The following is a 21043-nucleotide window of genomic DNA, read 5'->3' on the forward strand; positions in this document are numbered from 1 at the left end:
TGTGTGTGTGTGTGTGTGTGTGTGTGTGTGTGTGTGATTTTTGGTTTTTAAAAAGCCTTGCACAAGTCTTGCTGTATCTCTTTGATTGTACCACACCTCCAGGCCAGAAATATCAGCAAAATGCCACTTCTCACCCACAGTGGGAGTTACTGGGAAGAACAGGAGGTTGGAATCTTCTCATAGGGCAGCAATCCCCTAATGCCTCAACCTCTTGTTTACCACAAGCACTCTTAAATCAGTAAGATGCCGGAAAGGCAAGATCAGGGTGCTGCCTTCTCATTCACTCAGCGGGTTGTGAGAACAAGCAGAATTGCCCTGGTGAGGGCAGATTCTCAGATTTAGTTTCAGATTTCCTGTCCTTTGTTATACTTTCTCGAAGCCTTAACAATAAGTGAAACTTGTTACTTTGAGATTTGACTTCCTCTGTTTGAAAAAACACGTACAGAGGCTTTCAGAGTATACATATTGTTGGGCTTTTTTGGAAAGTCTAAAATCTAAAGTAAATGGATTTTCATCTCTTGCCCCAGGCAGAGAGGGAGGCTCTGCATCTGAGGAAGGCAGTGGAGTATAGCAGAAAAAGACTGGGAGTCACAGGATCTGGGTTCAAATCCTAACCCATCCATCTGACCCTGGCCAGGTCACAATCTCTGGACCTTGGTTGTTCTCATTTATAAAACATGAAGCTTGGATTAGATGGCTTTTGTGGGGAGCTAAGTGCACAGTGGATAGAGCGCCAGGCTTTAAGTCAGGAAGACCCGAATTCAAATTTGGCTCCAGACATTTACTAGCTCTGTGACCCTAAGCAAGTCACTTCACTCTGTTTGCCTCTGTTTCCTCATCTGCAAAATGAGCTTGAGAAGGAAATGGTAAACCATTCCCAAATGTAGTCACGCAGAGTTGGTCACAGCTGAACAACAATGTTGTTCTAAGTCAGATAGCTCTGTGATTATCAATTAAGTTTCTCCAGGACTTGTGTAAGCTCCTTGAGGACAGGACCGAGATTTTGGGGGTTTGTTTTGGTTTTGCTTTGATATCCCCAAGCCCAATGCCTTTTACACTGGACTACGTAAATGGTCATAGCTTAATACTAAACTTGGAGAGCTTGCTACTTAGGTTTTCTTAAAGTGTAACAAATATTTCCTTTTCTTTATTTACATCAGAAACTAAAAAAACTTTGGGTTGACTTGGCCCTTCCCAGCTCACCTTGAGCCCGGAGACCATGTGACCACCCAAAATAAAAGCCTGTGGGTGTGTGTGGGTGCGGGTGTGGGTGTGGGTCAGGATGGGGGAGGTGAGTTATTATTTTCAACAATTACAGTAAATGGTGCCCTAGATCAGAATTTGTCATTTTCACTTTGGCTTAGAGGAAATGCTCACAAAAGGTTATGTAGAAAGTGGTTCTTTTCTCACCCAGCATCATTTCCCTTCCTTCTGACCTTGGGATCTAACAATATTCAGTGAGTTATTTATTAAACACCTATATGTGCCAAGGGCTCTACGAGGCACTGGGGACCCAGTGATGCAAATGAAACAGGACAGAACCCTCCCTCTGGAAGTTTATCAGGGAAGGAGGAAGGAGAGCCAACAAAACGTACCTGCCAAGGGAATGTAGTCATTTCAGGTCAGGGCGAGTGCTTGGCATTCCCCGAGGCAGCGCATCGAACCAATAGGAGAAGAAATGGGTGGGCAGTGAGTTTCTGTTAACCGCTTGACATTCATTTATTAAGTGACTGCTGTGAGCCGCGTCTTGCTAGATACTGAGGATACGAAGACAGAAGGGATTCCTGCCCTCAAAGAGCTTACATTGTGTTGGGGAACACATCGAATCAATACGATAAGGTAGTGGGAGGAGAGGCAGGGAGCAGTTGAGTGTCTGGAAGCTTTAAGAAAGGCTTCTTGAAGACCCAGGGCTCTTCACCTTTTGTGTAATGGACCCCATTAGTGGTCTAGTGGAACTCATGGACCCCTCTCAGAATAATGCCCTTAGAAACAGATTTCAAGGAAAACCAGTCATATTACAAATAAAGATGTTTTATCCCCATTCAATTTAATGGACTGTGCAATTTATCCACTTGCCTCTTGAAGGTCTGTGGATCCAAGGTTAAGAACCCTTGCTGTAGAAGGTTTCACTGGAGTCTGACTTCATTCTGGGTCCCTACAGCATGCTTCCCTCCCTAGTTCCACTCCACGTAGCTGTATGTCTGTAACCTTAAAACTTTTTTCAGGCAAGAGAACATGACGTTTAGGAGGGACACTGATTCCATCCCCCTGAAACAGACCATTTGGTTTGGGCTCCTAATCAGGGGACAAAAGGCCCTGGGTCATCTTGCTAACTCTTTAATGAACAGGGAAAACAAAAACAAAAGAAAACGTGTAAGGACTCGTCTGTGCCCTTGTACTATCTGTCATCTAGCTGGGATCCCTTTGAACTATGTAGAACCTTGATCATTTGAGACCTCAGATGAGCTCTGGGACCATTTAGTGCTATCATCCCATTTTATAGATGAGAAAACTCGGCCTTGGAGGGTGCAGTGTGGCAGAGCCTGCCTTCCTCACCACCAGGAGATTCAAACTTGAGGCTAAGTTTTTGTTTTGTTTTTGGAGGCAATTAGGGTTAAGTGGCTTGTCTAGGGTCTCTATCCATGGCCCCACCTGGCTGCCCTGAGGCTATTTTTAAAAGATCAGTGGGAATTTGCATAATTCCAAATTACTTTCCAAAATGATTATATACTATCTCACAGCTCCACCAACAATGTATTAGTGTACCTATCGTCCCATAACCCCTCCAGAATTGACTTACCATTTTTTTGGTAATCTTTGCCAATTTGTCAGGTATGTGGTGGAAATTCAGAATTGTTTTGATTTGCATTTCTCTTATGATTAGTGATTTGGAGCATTCTTTCATGTGGTTATAAATATTGTGCATTTCTTTTGAGAATTCTTTGTTCATAACCTTTTCTTCTTATCCTAGATGCGTTAATGTCGTCTGTACAAAAGCTTTTCAGTTTCAAATATGCAAAGTTATCTATTTTATAATTACCTTCATCTCTTATTTAAGACTATCTCTTACATACAGCTGTGAGAGGCATGATACGATCTGTTTCTCTTTTAACTTTTTAATAGTATGATCTTTTATGTTAAATTCACGTATCCATTTAGAATATATTATGGCATATGACAAGGTGTTGGCCTATGCCTAATTTCTATCAGATCACTTTCCAGTTTTCCCATCAGTTTTTAATAAAAATTTCCTAGGAAACCTTTTCCACTTTATCAAATACTTTGTTACTGAGTTTTATTGTTTCTGAGTCTCCCTTATTGTTTCTGAATCTCCCTTACTAGACCATTCCATTGATCTGTCTTTATTCCTTAACCAAATGCCAGGTGGTTTTTATGACTGCTGGTATATAATAAAGTTTGAAGTCTGGAAGTGCTATCCTCCTTTGTCTCTATTTCATTTCATCATTTCCTTGGATATTCTAAACGTTTTGTTTTTCCAAATGAATTTTATCATTTTATCAGTATTATAAAGTATCCCCTTGGTAATTTGATTGGTATGGCATCAAAAGTTAACGGCATTAAAATTAAAAGTATGGCATTAAAAATTAGCTTTGGTACCTGTCATTTTTATTATGTTGGCACAGCCTAACCATGGGCACTGAATAATTACAACTATTTAAGTTGTATTTCTGTTCTTAAGAAATACTTTGTAACTGAACCTGTATAAGTCTTTTGTGTGTTTTGGTAGGTTGATCCCCGAGATATTTTATATGTTTTATAGTCCTTTGAAATGGAGGTCTAACTCTCTCCATTGAACTAGTATTTATACTCTGCATGCTTGCATGGTACTTGGCATTCAGAATCTCCCATCACTCCCTTTTCTCCCCTCCTCATATGTCCTCCATGGCTCACAACTGAAGCCAATGTTAAGCATGAGCCTTTTGCTTGAACAACACATCTGAATCTTGTTAAGATCCAGTAGAAGACTTGGTCCACCATGTTTCCCATTGTCTCTCATACCAGGACCTCTGAGGCAATTTCCTGCTTAAATTAAGTGCCCGTAAAAAGTTGGTCTCTTCAGAAAAAAATTATGTGCTTTCTTTGGGCAGAATATGAAGTCTGTGTAGCCCATTTCCCTTTCTTCCTTCAGCTGCCAAGAAACTTGAGAGCCAGAGTCCATGGTCAAGGGTAGAAGCAGCTTATCTCTAGAACATGGTATCTTTTTGGACATCTGGTAGTTAGATGCTCCCCCGTTTTTGTACTGTGCCTAGCTTATAAGCAAATCCTCTTGGCAGAAGGCCAGGCACATAACCCCCCCCCCCCCTTAAAATAAGTTGAAAAGAGGAAGATAGCGTGTTGCAGCAGCACTTTCTCAACTTGCAGTCAGAGGCTGTGGAGTTGAATTCCATCTCTTCCACTTCCTACCTTGGGTGCCCTCAGCTTCTCTAGGACTCACTTTCTACATCTGTAAAATGAGGAGGTTGGTCTGGACGAGCTCTCAGATCTCGCCCAACTCAAAACTTGTCATTTAGATTGCCTTTTGTTCTTTCAGAGCCTCAATTTGCTCATCTGTGAAATGAGGGGGATTAGAGGAGACAACCCGTAAGGACCATTCCAATTCAGAATCTGTATTCCTGACTGTCCAATAAGGTTGGACTGTGATCTCTAAATCCCGGCCCAGCTCTAAATCTATGATTATTGAATTCAGCATCGTTCTCTATGTGGTTAGAGCTGCTCATTTCAGCTAATTTCTCTAATCAGGAGTCAAGTGGGATTACGAAGATACTTTCAAGCGTTCATCCATTTCTTACTTGCATCATCCACTGCAAACCAACTTTGGTTTGCCAGTGAAGGAAAAGAGCTTAGTTAATCATCTTTTATTTCCATTCATCTCTGTGTTATTTTCGTTGTTGCTACAACAAGGACCATCCGGGCAACATTCACGGAGAGAGGGTTGTTTTCTTGGCTGACTCTACTTAACAGGAGGGGGTTAAATTGGTTTTTTGAGTAGCTACAAGTTATTACTATGTGGTAACGAGAGGTTCATTTGCACAATTCTGCATTTCTACCTCTTTTCTTTGTTAGGCCATATTTTTTTTTTCCATCTCTCTCCTATCCCTGTTAGTTCCAGCCCAGGCTTGCTTTTGCTTCTTGGCGTTTCTTGAAATCCCTAGACTAAAATCCTGCCAGACCGATAAGCTGTCGAAGCCCAGAATTCTCTGCTCTGGCAATGAATTCCGATGGTGAGAGCACCAAGCGTTGACAGCTGTGTTTTCTGCAGACTGCCCCCCTACCCCAGCTTTATAAAGAGGTAGATTTTGTCCACATGGTCCTTATTAAAGGCAAATGAGAGTTGCAGAACCCCAAACGTCACACAGCTTTTTAAAAAATATACATCTATCAGGGGAGCTAGTGCAGCCCTTGGCAGAAATAAAAATAAATTGCCATCTGCAAGATTAATTTAAAAATATTTCAGACTTAGTGGTGGCAGGGACCTTTGAGGTCATCTAATCCAATCCATTCATTTTACAGATGAGAAAACTGAGGCATTAAGTGATTGTGTCATAGATAGAAACTGAGGCGGCGTTTCAACCCATGTCTTCCAGATAAGTCAGGAAGTGCAAAAGGGGAGAGGGATGGAGGATACGAAGAGGGGCACAGGAAGTAAGCAGCCCCTACAAGACAACGTCAATCCTTTTCCTGTGTGTGGATGTGCACTTTTGTTTGTTTTTTGCAAAAAATGTGTCCTTCAAAAACTCCACGTAATTTAGGCTCACAGAGGTGCAGTTGGAAGAGATTTCCGAGAATAGTCAGTCCAACTCTCTGGTTTTTTGCAGATGAGGAAAATGAGGCCTAGGGAAGGTTAAGTGATTTAATCAGGGATTCACGAGCAGAGCTGGTGTTTGAGCTAATGAGTCACTGAAGTTAAATTCTAGAAACTAGAGTCGGTTCACTGTGTGACCAAGGTCCAAAATTCCCCAGCACTGACCTGCCAGCCCGTGTAAATTCTGCTCAAACATCTGCAGCGTCTCCTTTTGCTTTTAAGATCAAATACATAAGCTTCCCTTTGGCGTTTCAGGAGCTGCCTCCAGACTGTTGTCCCAACCTGTCCCCATGTCACTCCAAAATGGCCAGTTCCTAGCTTCCTGGATGTAACCTTTGAACCTTTGTGCTGGCTGGCCAGGCCCCATGCCTGCAACGTTCTTCCTCCTGGTTTCCAGCTCCCAACTGGAGGGACCGCTTCCTAGCCAAAAAGAGAATTTCCTGATCCTTCCACTTACCAGAACGCCCTCTCCCACCTCTCGCCTCAAACTGCTTTTGAAATCTTGCATAAACAAATTGTTTTTGTTGAGTTGTTTCAGTCATATCTGAGTCTCTGTGACCCCGTTTTTAAAGTTTTCTTGGCAAAGATAATGGAGTGATTTGCCATTTTCTTCTCTGGTTTATTTTATGAATGAGAAACTGAGGCAAACCAGGGTCACACAGCTAGTAAGTGTCTGAGGTGAGATTTGAACTCACATCTTCCTGACTCTAGGCCCAACACTCTATCTACTGTACCATCTAGCTGCCAGTATATAAACAAATAACTTTGTAATTAGAAACAAAGGATATACTATAAAGATATAATATATAATTTTTAAAAAAGATAATAAACAAACATGCCTTGTATCTATGTGCTATCCCTCTTTGGGGAAAGGAAGGGAGCAAGCATTTATTAATTTGATTCATTTAATTTAATTAATTAATTTATTATGTGCCAGGCACTGTATTAAATGCTTTATATATATTCTTGTCTTCACTACAACCTTGGGAAGTAGTTTTTACTGTTGAGGAAATTGAGGCAGGCAGGTCACATGACTAAAAAGAAGTCCAAGTCAGGATTTGAACTCACATGTTCCTTCCTGCAGGTCCAGTGCTCTATCCACTGTGCCACCAGCTGCTTCTGGCATTGGAATGTAAATTCCTTGAAAGCATGGACTCTTGGCTTTGTGTCTTTAGGACCTGGCACATGCTTTGCACATAGTAAGCACTTAATAATTGTTGAATGAACCTTCAGTTGCCCCTAATTCCTTGCATAATTGGGGTGAAAGAGGGAGTCTGGTTAGAAGAATTGAGACTGCTGTCTATACTGCTCTAATCTGTTGGCTAATTGCCCACCCTTCACTTCACTTTTAATGGTGGAGGCCTGGCATCAGAGTTATTTGTATTTCTTTCTGAGAACCCTATCACAGGCCTTAGGTACCTCTAGTTGTAGGTTAGATTCTGGGCTGTTCATTTTCATCCGGGAGTTTAGCCAAGCCTTTTACACTTTCTCTCTGTCCACATTGTAAAACTGGATCCTTACAAGCCAGGCTTATTAACAACAGTCACTTCAAAGCAGCAGCATCTCTGAGGCTTAGCTTTCCCTTCTTTAAAATAGAGCAAGTCAAACTTGGACATTCATCAATTGCTTTCCTGTCTTCTGGGGACTGACCAGTTGCGCATGCCATCCTCCTCCCCCATCTCCATGCCTCTGTCCAGCCTGTTCCTCCAGCCTGGATTATTTGCCCTCCTCCCTCTTCTCTATTTAAATCTTATCCAAATCAGACAGCCCAGCGACTTCAGCCCATCTTCAAATGGCATGACCTTGAGCCCCTTCACAGCCCCTTTCTATTGATCCCACAGTGATTCTTATGTGGAAGGAAATATTTTATCTTCTCAGGTTTCTGTCAAAAAATGAGTGCCCAGCCCTTTGAAAAGAGTCACACGTGATTAATTCCTCTTTCTTTGTTTTGTTTTCATTACAAAGACTGCCTGCATGAAGATGATGATTTAATGCCTTTGGGTCATTTTCTGTCCTCCTCTCCTGGTCTTTGCTTCTCTGCTGTCTCTGTGGCAGCTCCCTGCACCTGCTGGTGGAGACCTATTCAGAAGTGTCTTAGCATTGAGTGCCAGTCACAATGGACAGGCTAGATAACGGGCTATGTTTAAGGAGAAACTGCTGATTATTGAGGTCTCGTGTACAGGCTCTGTGCTTTGGTGACAAATTCTTTAAGGAGAGAGTGGAATCAGCCGTGTATTTAAGGTCATTAGCTTATAGATTTGGTGCAGGGAGGGGCATTGAGAGATCATCGTCTAGTCCAGATGCTTTATGTGACAGATGAAGAAACTGAGGCCCAAGGAGGCTTGCCCAAGTGCTTTGCTTTGGCCACCTCCCCTGCCTGGAATGCTTTACCTCCTCACCTGTGCTCTCAGAATCACCAGACTCCTGCAGGGTTCTATTCAGGTCTTACCTCCTACAGGAGGCATTTAATGATACCACCCCCGTCCTCAGCTGATTGTACTCCCTCTCAAAGTTATTCTCTCTCTGTGTGTGTGTGTGTGTGTGTGTGTATAAAATATACATATATATTATAACCATTGATCTATACACTTCCTCTTCAAAGTTACTTTCTGGATATATTATAATCATGTATCTATATACTTCTATCCAAAGTTACTTTGTAGATATATTATAACTATTCATCTATATTTGTTATTTTTGTCCAATAAAATGGAAACTCTTTCAGGGCAGGGTCAGTTGAATTTTTTTCTTTGAATCTCTAGTGCTTAGCACATCACAGGCACTCCATAAATGTGTGTGGAATCGTTGAATTGTCCAAGTAAGTCAGTACCTCTTACTTCAGATCTAGTGTTCTTTCCACCCTGCTTCTTTCCTCTCAGCTCCCTACTTTCTTTATTTCTGGGGTTTTTTTTTTGTTTTTTTTGGTGAGGCAGTTGGGGTTAAGTGACTTGCCCAGGGTCACACAGCTAGTAAGTGTCCAGTGTCTGAGGCTGGATTTGAACTCAGGTCCTCCTGACTCCAAGGCCAGAGCTCTATCCACTGTGTCACCTAGCCGCCCCCCAGCTTCCTACTTTCAGTACTGTATACAAGGGCAAGAGAATCAGGAGAGACTAGGATTGAATAATGCCATCAACCAGGAGAAACTCAGTGACCACAGGCAACTCATTTATTCTTATGCCTCAGTCTCTCCATCTAGTAATTGGGTATAATGATACCCATAGAGAGCATCTACCTTCAAGGTTTTGTTGGGAGAATCCCATGAGATAACAATATGTAAAGTGCTTTCTTAATGTTTAAGTGTTGTCTTCTTTATTACATCTAGCTGGGAAGCCGTGATGTCCACATGAAAAGATAACTGCATACTTACTGGCCAGAGGAATAGAGGGCAGGATAGATAATAAAGGAGTTCAGAAGAAGAGAAAGATTTGTGTAATATTACACTGTTGCTAAAATAGCAGACTATTTTGTGGCTAACACCCGTGATGAGAGGCAGTATGATGAATGGAAAGACCCTGAGCCTAGAGTCAGAGACCTTTAAGTTCCTTTGTTGTTGTTCAAACAATAAACATTTAATAAGGGACTACTATGTCCTAAGCAGTAGGCTGAGGGCTAATTTGTTGTTGTTTAGTCGTTTTATTGGTCTTGTCCAACTCTGTGGGCTTTTCTTGGCACAGATACTGGGATGGTTTCCTTCTCTAGCGCATTTTACAGATGTGGAAACTGAGGCAAACAGAGTGAAGAGACTTGCCCAGGGTCATACAGCTAGTAAGTATCTTAGGCCAGATTTGAACTCAGGAAAATGAGTCTTTCTGACTTTAGGCCCAGTGCTCTGTGTACTGCACCACTTAGCATTAAGTTCCTATCTGGTTCTAAATTTAAGATCCTTTGACCTGGGTTCAAATTACTTCACCTCATCTATAAAATTTAGGGGTAGGACCAGATAACCTATTGCTAAGGTCCCTGTCAATCTTAGATTATGGAGATAATCACAGAATTTTAGAACCAGGAGACACTTTGGTGGCCATTGAGTCATAGGATTATAGATTTAGAGCTCCAAGGGGCTCTGGGAAAGCAACACCCCCCTCATTTTATAGATGAGGAAACCGAGGTTGAGAGATGTAAGTGACTTGCCCAGGATCATGCAGCTAGCTAGTGTCTGCAGTGAGATTTGAACCCACGTCTTCCTGACTCCCAGGCATTCCTCAAAGAGTCCTTGCCTGCCTTCTCATCACATGATCACCAGGTGACCTGCTTGATAAACAAAATTAAGGAAGAGCCCCCCACCTTTCTATTCCATTTTGGGATAGCTCTGGCTGTTAAGAAGTTTTGCAATTTCCACTCATTGCTCATGGTTCTTCCTTTTGGGGCCAAGTGGAATATCTGGTAGCTCGTCTATGATAGCCTTTCATATGCCTGAAGACAGCTACAGTATATCTCCTCATAGTCTTCTCTTCCCTAGTCTAAACATCCCCAGATTATCTTCAGTCTTTTGAGAATAGTTGGCCAAGACTTAAAATTTAAAAAAAAAGGGCAGACTTAAAAACATCTTATTTCTAATAGGGATTCATATAGTCCTTGTGAAAAATCTCTTTTCCTGTTTGAGTCATTGCTGGAGTTACTTCCTCCTTTTGAGGGATTTGTAAATTTGAAATAATTTGAATGCTGTTTTGTTGTCTTTTAGTAAACTCTACTCCTAGTGCTCCCATCACCCCACTTCCTGGGTTCCTGGGTTGACCTGATCTAAGGGTTAGGCTTCTCTGGATCTTTGAAGTTCAGGGCCCCGATCTTCAGGGCCCGCCTCTGGCTTCCCTAGTCAGAGTATTAGTGATTTGAGAGCTCCTGAGCCTGAGATCTTGGTCAGATTACTGGAGCACTTTGTCCCTTTCCATCATTTCCAAGGTTCCCACATGGGGCCTTTCTGACAACCCTGGGACTTTTTCAGGGTACATGTCAGTCTCTTGTCTCCCTAGTATGTGCTTTGGTACAGAGAGCCCCTTTCCTATTAACTGTGGGCTGGTGGCTGGCTTTTTGCGTAGTTGTGAGATGTATAAAGTTGCCATTATTTCTCATTGAATTTCTTAGCTGTGATTTGGTCTGGTGCAAATTTCAGCTTTGCTGGAATAGGCTTAGAGAAGGTGAGCGATTGCCTACCTCCCATTCAGCTGGTCATCTTAGCAGAAAGTCCAGTTAATGGATAAACTGAGACCTTCCTGGGATCCTTGCCTTCTGAAAAAACATCATGGTATCCATTGTATACCACTCTAGGTGGGCCCTTCTCTCTTCCAATCTGGGGAGGGTATTCATGCATGCCAGATGTACTTAACACCCTCCTCCCCTTCCCCAAATTGGCATGGGCTTCATTCTTTGCCAGCATCGAGAATCCCACTGGCTTGGAGTCAGATGGCTGCTCCCAGTACCTTGCTCTGAAGTGCCAATTTCAATTAAAAACCTACTTATAGAAACTTGTGGATCCAGATGGTGACCAGTGCTTCTGGGCCCGTGGGCCTCTCAAAGCCTGGGCTGGGCAGAGGAGCTCAAGGAAACAGCAGCCAGGTCTGGGAAGCCTGGGAAGGCAAGAAATCTGTTTTTCTATAATGACATGAGATAGAAGGAATGTCAGAAAGAAAAATAATGCCAGGTCAGAGATGGGGCTCTCAGAGGAACCATTGGGTTTTCCAAGTTAATTCTCTTACCTGGAAGAGATTTCTTTCTGTTCTACTTTGATTTTATCACGTTTGAGAGCCCCTCAGGGTGTGACGGTCGGTGCTCAGCAAAAGATCCAGGTGTCTTAGCAGAAATCATGAATCTTCCAAGTGCCCTGGACAGCATTGTTATTTCTTACAAAGCAAACAATGGGAAAAAGTCCACGGGGTCTTTGTTAACTGTAGACCAGGGAAGATGCACGAATCCTAGTCTAGGAAATAAGATCTTAATGATACTCTGCAAATGAACACAAAATGAGGAAAACAATCCACATAGGGACTGCACCCAAACTCTTTCCATTGGACAGTGCTCCTTAAATTGATATTTGATATTTGTCTGAAATATTTGAAGGTATAGAAGGTGTCTTGGCTATTCATCGAAGAAGGCACACATACATCACAACATTTTAAATATATATATATATATGTATATCATTGTAAAAAAGACAGTCTGTCTCTCTAGGTTTGGCAGATTTTTTTTTTTTTTTGCTTTAGCTATAAAAAGTTAAAATTGTATGTGAACAATTTTGACTCCTATCTTAGTAGAAAAAAATGCATTGTTGTACTAATCCCAATTTTAACATGAGATCCAGAAACATGGCTGCTGGTATTTATAGTTAAGCTATTTTTGAAATGTGCAGTGTGTCTCCCAGACCAAGTTCCTTATGTTTGTTACCTAAAAATATGCTTCCTGAAATATACTTGAAGCCCAAGAGGAATGAATGGGTCTTAAAAAAAATTTCTATATTTATTGCCACCACAAAAAAGCCAATCTAAAGTTATATGTTTTTGTGGTGACCCAGGAAACAGGTGGGATGCCCATGGGACAGTGGAGCTGGTGATGGAGAATGGAGTGTATTGGGGATGCAGCATAAAAGCATATGGGACAGAAAGGGACCCTGGGAGGTCATCTCATCCATCCCCCTGCCTTCAGGAGAATATTCTTGGGAAGTCAGAATGTGGGGTTTGTATAATATACTCTTATGTCATATTGTCATTTAGTGCCTGCCATAGAATCTTGGATGTGTGTGCACAGTAGGCATTTTGTAAATATTTGTTGATTTGATCATTGGAATATGCCCATGAGAGCAACCTCAACTTGAATCAGGATATACTTGGAAAGAGCCTTGACTCTGGAAACAGAGCACCCAGATCCAAATTTCTGTCTGAGACCCCCAATTAACACCGTGCATGTCATTTAATCTCCTTAAACCCCAGTTTCTTCTCTGAAATATGGGATGAGGAAAGAGATGGCCTTGGTGGTTCCACCCAACGTCAGATCCTGTAGGGGCCTCAGTTTCCTCATCTATATAATGGTGGGGTTGGACAAAATGGCCTCTGGAGGACCCTTCCCATTCTGATCCTATGGTCCTTCCAGTCTTTTTGCAATTGCGTAAACTTTTTTTCATCCTTCTTGTTACTTTTCAAAAAGAAATCTTCTTTTTCCTTCTTGCCCTCTCTTTTGCGGAAGGAGAATGGGGTCATTTGATGCCAACACTTGCTAAGTGAGATTCTTACAGGCCCATTGTGTGGGTCAGGAAAAAAAATGAAATGAGTTTCAATGAAATTTTTGGTCGTTGTGGTAGTCAAAGTGATGTTGTCTCTGTGAAGCTAAGTAATAAAGGAGCTGAGGGCATAAAAAGCTTCGCCAACAGTAAGGCACCACATCGAAGTGATTTTTATCTTTATTGACCCCCCTTCTCCCCCACCCCTACCTCCAGCTGGCTCTTGTCTTGTCTCTCATAACTCTAGATTTTATCAGAAGATGATTGTACATCTAAGTAATAATCTGTTGTGGTATTAGAGGGGTTTGGGCAGCTGTATGGCACAGCGGATAGAGTACTGGACCTGGAGTCAGGAGGATCTGAGTTCAAATCTAGCCTTAGACACTTATTAACTGTGTGTCCCTAGGCAAGTCACTTAACCCTGTTTGCCTCAGTTTCCTCATCTGTAAAATGAGCTGGAGAAGGAAATGGCAAACCGCTCCAGTATATCTGCCAGGAAAATCCCAAATGGGGTCACACGGAGTCAGACAGGAACAGAACAACTCAACAACAACGTTAGAGGGGTTTGGGGTGGCTTCTTTAGCCAAGAGATGGAGTTCATTTAAAATGGTACAGGACTTGCTCCCCTGTTTCTTGGGACAGTCTGACTTACCTCAGAGACACAATCACTTGTCAAGTGGTCTCACGTCTTTGTGATGGTGTTCTTCTCCTCCAGTTGATGGAACTCCAGTCACCGAGGAAAATGGCGCCATAAAGTCTGCACTCCTCTGCAAGTTTTGTGATGTACAAGCAACCAACTGCACCAACGACAGGAATTGCTTCAGTTACTGTGGCATCACAGCGATCTGTGAACAAGTCCATGAAATCTGCGTGGCCGTGTGGTGAGACATCCTTCATCCCTCCCCCCAGCCAACGGCTCTTCCTGTTTAATCTTGTGAGGACAGGAACCTTTTGGTTTTTGTCTCAGTATCCCTAGTGCCTTGGGCAATGCCTTGTACACAGTAGGTGCTTAATCAATGCAGTTAGCATTGACTAGTTGAATAATGTTACTTGGTGCTTTTCAAACTCATGGTAGCTTCCGACCAGGTGTTACCTCCCTTCCTTACAGGTGTTCTTGTAAGGGGACTCTTCCCTGTTGCCCCTAGTTCTACTTTCTCTTTCCCTTTCTCCTTCCTCTTCTCTCTATCTCCTTCTCCTCTACTTTGCATATACTTGTCTGTGCCTATCTAGTATTTTCTCTGGGTATAATGTGAGCTCTTTGAGGGCCGAAGCAATTTCATTTTTTTCTTGCTATCTTCAATAATAGATGTTGGCTGAGTTGAAGTGTCTAGAGAGAGTAGGTGAAACCTAGCACTTGAGAAGATGGCAGCTAGGTGGCACAGTCTTCCTAGAGTCAGGAAGACCTGAGTTCAAATTCAGCCGCAGACACAAAATAACAGTGTGGCCTTGGGCAAGTCATTTAACCTCTGCCTTAGTTTGCTCAACTGTAAAATGGGAATAATAATAGCACTTACCTCTCATGGTTATCGTGAGGGTCAAATGAGATAGTACTTGTAAAGTGCTTAGCATCATGCCAGATACATGATAGGAGATCAGAAGAAGAAGATTTTGTATGAAATCATGTATCTCCATTTCATAACACTGTAGATACAGATATGTATACATACAAACACACGCATATATATGGACACGTCTCCCTCTCTGTAGATGTGTGTGTATTGTGTGTATATATGTATGTGTATATATGTATATGTATGTGTATATACACATGTACATATATACACATATATACATATGTATATATGAAATCTTTAAATTACTTTCAGATCTGTCCACCTGGCTGTGTTTCCTTTTGTTCTTCTATGCATTAAAAAAATAAGTTTGTTGATGCCATCTTTATTATCTCCAGAATTTCCCTCACTATCTTTGCCTTCTTAACAAATAACATTTTTTAAAAAAGAAAAAAAATCAACATAACTGCTGTGTACATTGAAAAAGTCTGAAAAATATATGCAACGTACCATGCCTGTGGAACTCCTACCTGCAGGAGGGTGACCTGCAGGAGGGTGGGGATGTCTTCTTAACTCTTTCTTTTGAGCCGTTTGTCTTTAGCAGTTGTGCAGCATTCCCTTTTTTTGGGTGGGGGGGTGGTTTTTTGTTTGTTTGTTTACCTTGTCATCATTGTGCATATCGCTTTTCTTGGCTTTATTTGCTTCACCCTATCATTTCATGTAGGTTTTCCCATACTTCCCTAAATCCATTACATCCGTTGTTTTTACGGCATGGTAATGTACCATTATCTTCATAGACCACAATTTGTTAAGCCATCATCCAATTGATGGGCATCTACTTTGTTCCCCATTAATTTTTTGCTTTCACAAAAAGTGCTGATGTGAATGTTACAGTCTATAAGGAAATTTTCTTTTTATCAGTGACTTTCTTGGGGTATATAATAAGCCCAGTAATAGTCTGTGGTTCAAAGTGATTCACATAATTCCAAATTGCTTTCCTAAATGGTTGTACCATCTCACAAGTCCACCAACAATGTATTAGTTTTTCATCTGACAGCCCCTCTGTTATTGACTATTGTTATTTTTATCATCTTTGCCTGTTTGCTGGAGGTGATATGAAACCTCAGTATTTAAAAAAAACTGCTACAATGACTTTCTTTGTATCACTATTGCCACCTCCCCCAATTCAGAACTGCAAGAGGGGGGACAAAACCAGCAACTTGTTACAGATAATCACAGTCAAGGAAAACACAGGGGCCATGTCCAAAAATGTGTTTCTCTGCAACTTGTGTCTGTTACCTCTCTGACAGGAGTGGGGTATGGTGGTTGCATTTAAAAATATACTTTGTTATTCTCTGTACTACCAGCAAAGGGCACCTAGAAAGGGGCTTTTCCTTCCTCACTCACAATAAGAGGATACCACATGGGAGAGGCTGTGAGATGCTCAGAGCTCCATTTAGGACTGATTTAGACCCTACATGGATGATGGGCATTAAGGGATACTCCAATAGGAGACTCCAGGAGACTCAAATCAGCCAGCTCACAGTTTGATGGTTTATGATGGCTGACCTGTAAACAAACCAGCCCCGTCTCCCTCCCCAGCCATCAGCAAACCGTATGCAGTCGTTTGCCATGTGTTTGTAGTTTCTCAAGTAAACAACATCCCCCTGGTGTTTTTGGTGCTCTCGGAGGATATGAGCATTGACATTCATTCATGATTGGTTTTCTATCTTTTCTGGCAGAGGAGACTTTCCACAGAAAGCCTGCCTTCACACAGCTTTCAGGGGCCCAGAAGGCAGAACTGGGAGGCTGCAAGATTCCTTTTCAGTGCTTCCTCTTTGAAAACAGTTACTAGCTAAATAGGAACCCAACTCCTCAGAATAGACTAGAGAAGGCTAATATGGGCTCTAGTCCTGTTCAGAGCCTGGCTTTAGCATCACCCTGGGATCACAAGAATTCTGCATTTTCCCATGCCCCCCACTCCCTCCTCTTCAAGATGTAAGTATTTGAAATCTCCTTGTAGGACAGTCCCTTCTGCTTGAAACTGTAAACTAGTAGTGAGAACAGGGGCCTTGGTCAGGCGAGTGACCTTTTTAAGATGCTTAGGATGCCCAAACTAGGAGGGTTGGCAACCCACCAGAGCCAATCGGACAGTGGATTTGGAGTTAGGAGGATAGTTGCAAATCCCCCCCCCCCACCTCCCCTTATTAGCTCATGCCCATGAGCAAATAAGGGAAGATGTATAAAATGATAAAATCCTTACAATGTTAGAGCAAGCTTACAGTGTTGATCTTCTAGCTCTACCTTGCTATTTAATTTTATCTAATTTTTATTATCATTTTAAAATAGTTTTATTATTTATTTTTATATCACCTTCTTTCCCAAATCTACCCATCCTCCCTCCCTTGAACAAAGAATTTTAAAAAGAAGGAAAAGACAGTTTAGCAAGAGTAACTAGCCCATCGATAGTATCCCACCGTTTTTATCTCCCACCTGTGCAAAGAAGGCAGGAAATGCATTTTCTCACTTTTTTTCTGCGGCCAACCTTTTAAATCATCATTGTCGTCATCGTTGTTGTCATAGCTAGCATTTATAAAAATGCTTTAAGGTTTACAGAGTGCTGGACAAATAGCATCTCATTTGATGCTGACACGAACCCCGGGAGGGACAAGGTTCAATTTCGTTTCGTTCTTCCCCTTGTTTCTTTTACACAATGTTGTCGTCATTGTGTATTTTGTTTTCAGTTCTGCCTTTGATTGGCATTATTTGTTCATTTAAGTCTTTCCATGCTCCTCTGTATTTATCCATTAGTCATCATTTCTAAGAGGCCAGAAATAGTCTGTTTCTTTCAGGTGTGACAAGTGTTTTTTGCCCTCACCCAATTGATGGGCATCTACTTAACATCTCAATGTATATGGGGCCCTCCTTTCTGTATTGAGCGTTCTTGGCAGTTGACTTTACAGAGGAGGAAAGTGAGGTCTCGTGAAGGGTCACTCAGAGTCTCATTGGAAGTTAAGTAGAAAAGCTGAGTCCAGAATCCAGATCCCAGGTCTGGTAACCTCATTTAGACCCCCTAGAATTGGGTTTTCTTTCTCACTGACAGTTCATTCATTGTAGCCTGACCATCACTCACTTGCCCCTTGGAAGCTAATACAGAGTGGAAAGATTTGATGGTTACAAAACACAGAATAGATCCTTCCCCTGGACAGTTTGAGAGATTTCTGTGTTTCAGGGATGACCTGCCCCACTACCTACTATACCCGAAAACAAAACAAAACAAAACAAAACAAAACAAAAAACCAAAACGCTTCATCTTTCCCTCTTTCAATTCCAGGAGGAAGAATGATAAAAATGTAACCATGGAAACCCTCTGCCATGATCCTAGTCTCAAGGTCCATGGGTTTGCCCTGGAGGATTCTAATTCTGACAAATGCATAATGAAGGAAAAAAAGGTTCCTGGTGAGACCTTCTTCATGTGTTCCTGTAGGAAGGAGGAATGCAATGACATCTTACAATTCTCAGAAGGTGGGTTCTTTTTTTCCTTTTCTTCTTGCTCCTGGGAATGTCTGTGGAAATCCCTTTTCTCTTGCCTTATACATTTTTTCCCCAGAGAAGTTTCTGTAGTCATTGGCATTGGAAAGTTGCCAGCCAATATATACTTCTACGAATTATCAACCTATATTCCAGGGGGATCCTTTCAAGTTGATTCAGATTAGTTATGCTATGGTCCAGTGAAGTTCATGCCCCCACCTCAACTCCTTTACCCTTTTTCTGGGGTACTTGTCTGTCCGTGTATACATTCCCTCAAATACCCTAGCCTCCTGGTCTCCAACGCGTTCAATTCCCATGACCTCCTCCACTCAACCTTAGCACCATACAGGGTGCTGCCATACACTGGTGACACCATACATTTCATCTTATCCCTGACTCAGCATGAGTGAGTCACTCCTCAGTACTCCTTACTGCTTTCTCCTAAGGAATGGTGGGATCATACCTCACCAGATGGGGGAAAGTTGATGAAAATATTCATATTCGAGATTATCGAAAAATAGAAAACCAGAATCTAGATGTTAATTGTTTTTGAAGAGGTAGGGAGATCCCTCTACTTTCTACTGATACTCACCTTCAAGTTTTCCTTTTAAATAATAATAAACTAATACTTGCCAAAACAAACAAACAAATAAACTAGTTATTTATTGACAGGAATAAATATTGATTTATCAGGATAAGTAAATAAATAAGCTGGTATTTACTAGAGTTAACTAGTCTCTTCCTGGCAAAGTGAAATAAGCAGCATCGTTGGTGTTACGCAACTCAGGAAATCCAGCCATGTCTGGCAGCTAAGGGCTTTTGACCTGGATTTTGAGAGATACTAGGCTTGTGTGGACTTGGTTTTTCTAAAACTTCCTTCCTTCCCATGGGGGTGGACCTCCACCACTTTAATCTGGGAGCATGCTAACTTCATTTTTTGCTTCTTTTCCCCCATAGCAACCTCCTCTCTCATTGAGTCTGGGTCTTGCCAGGTCACGGACACTTTGCTGATGCTGTCTTGATCCGTAGCTCTTATTTAGCAGCATGCTGAAAGCCAAGGCACTCCCCTTGAAGATTCCATATTTCCAGGGACAGACTCATGACCAATTACAAGCCATATGGGCTCATAGAGTTAGAAGGGAACTCAGACATCATCTAGTCACCTTAGATAAAGAAACTGAGGCATAGAGAAGCTAAGTGCCTGGGGTCACAAAGGTGAGTGACTCTGAGTAAGTTCATTCGCTCATAGATCTAGACCTGAAGCGACTTCAAAAACCATCTATTATAACTCTCTCACATGTAAAATGAGTCATCTAAGGTCCAGAGAATTTGAGTAACTTACCCAAAGTCAGATGGTATCAGAGGTGGAATGTGAACCCAGGTCCTCTGTCCCTTAAGCCTAGTCTTTCCACCCCTTCCCATCTCTTTATTTTCCTTTATACAAACATAGAACTATTTTTTTTTCTTTTTTGGTGAGGCAGCTGGGGTTAAGTGACTTGCCCAGGGTCACACAGCTAGTGAGTGTTATATGTCTGAGGTCACATTTGAACTCAGGACCTCCTGACTTCAGGGCCGGTGCTCTATCCACTGCGCCACCTAGCTGCCCTGACATAGAACTACTTGAGTCCTAAAATTGTCCTGTTTGGAGTTCAGATGCCATCGCAGAGTTTTTAGATAGGCTCAGCATGAATAAACTCACTCACTCTGTCAGTGATATCATGGACTTTCTTGGTCTGTAAGTGGATGCAACACTCTTCTTCCCGTTTGCATCTTCTAAAATCACGTCTATACAAGACAAGCCATTCCAAACAAACGGGTTGGCTTGGCTCAGCCTTTTCTTCCAGACTCTACTTCTCTTGCGTGTGTGGTGCATGGAAGCCTTCTGGGACCTCAGATGGTTTACATGGATGGCTTTGTGTCTGCACTGACAGCTGCTCCCATCTCGGCTCTCTTGGGCCTTGGGTCTGGCAATGTGGCATAGAACAATCATGTTCTCCCCTGTTCTGTCCAGTTGCTGTCTGTAAACACTGTGCCAATCATACATAGATTCCCCTCTTCCTGTACAGCCCTGTTCTCTGTTCTGCTTTATATATGGAAATGCTGATGAGTTTATTTAGTGCCTGCTAAGCTCAGGATTAAAAACAACAAAACTAAAGTACTTTCATCCCCACTATTGAAGGTTTTTCCCAAAACAATACTGAGAGATAGACAGTGGTTGACACTTATATTCCCATCTAACAAAAGAGGACGTTGGGGCATGGGCCGTGGAAGTGACTTGTCCAGGGTCACAAGATCATAGCTTTAGAGCTATGGAAACTCAGCCTGGCAGGTTAAGTGCCTTGCCCCGTGTTAAATGAGTAGTCAGAAGCAGAACTGGGATTTGAACATGGGTCCTCAGAATGTTTTTTCCACTCTGCAGAACCACCTACGACTTAGAACAGAGCTAAAACTCCATCCCAGTTTTGCCAATTAAGCTCATATTCCATCTCCTACCCGAGACTGCCAGGAATAGGTTCAGTTCAATTCAGTTAATTCAATTTAGCAAACATTTCTTGAGTGCTTACTTCATGCAGAGTACTTTTCTGAGACAAAGATAAAACCAAATAGAGAAACCATCTGCTCAAAAATAAAATTNNTTCAGTTAATTCAATTTAGCAAACATTTCTTGAGTGCTTACTTCATGCAGAGTACTTTTCTAGAGACAAAGATAAAACCAAATAGAGAAACCATCTGCTCAAAAATAAAATCGTAGCCAACATTTATATAAAGTTTGCAGACTGCTTCATATGTAATATATATCACAGGGGCAGCCAGGTGGCACCGTAGTGCAGGACCTAGAGTCAGGAAGACNTGCAGACTGCTTCATATGTAATATATATCACAGGGGCAGCCAGGTGGCACCGTAGTGCAGGGCCTAGAGTCAGGAAGACTCCTCTTCCTGTGTTCAAATCCAGCCTCAGACATTTACTA

The 21043-nt window shown here is 42.0% G+C and overlaps 1 protein-coding gene across 1 annotated transcript in view; it reads left to right on the plus strand.

Moving 5' to 3' along the window:
* The window catches only part of TGFBR2 (transforming growth factor beta receptor 2), an 88553-nt gene that overhangs the window by 28232 nt on the left and 39278 nt on the right, over positions 1 to 21043 (plus strand). Inside the window, exons 2-3 of the mRNA XM_027872147.1 lie at positions 13747 to 13912; positions 17877 to 18067. Of these exons, the coding sequence (XP_027727948.1) occupies positions 13747 to 13912; positions 17877 to 18067 (357 nt within the window). The remainder of the gene's footprint in view (positions 1 to 13746; positions 13913 to 17876; positions 18068 to 21043) is intronic.

Source organism: Vombatus ursinus, unplaced genomic scaffold (genome assembly GCF_900497805.2).
Source record: "Vombatus ursinus unplaced genomic scaffold, bare-nosed wombat genome assembly UNPS02014799.1, whole genome shotgun sequence".
NCBI classification, from domain to species: Eukaryota; Metazoa; Chordata; class Mammalia; order Diprotodontia; family Vombatidae; genus Vombatus; species Vombatus ursinus.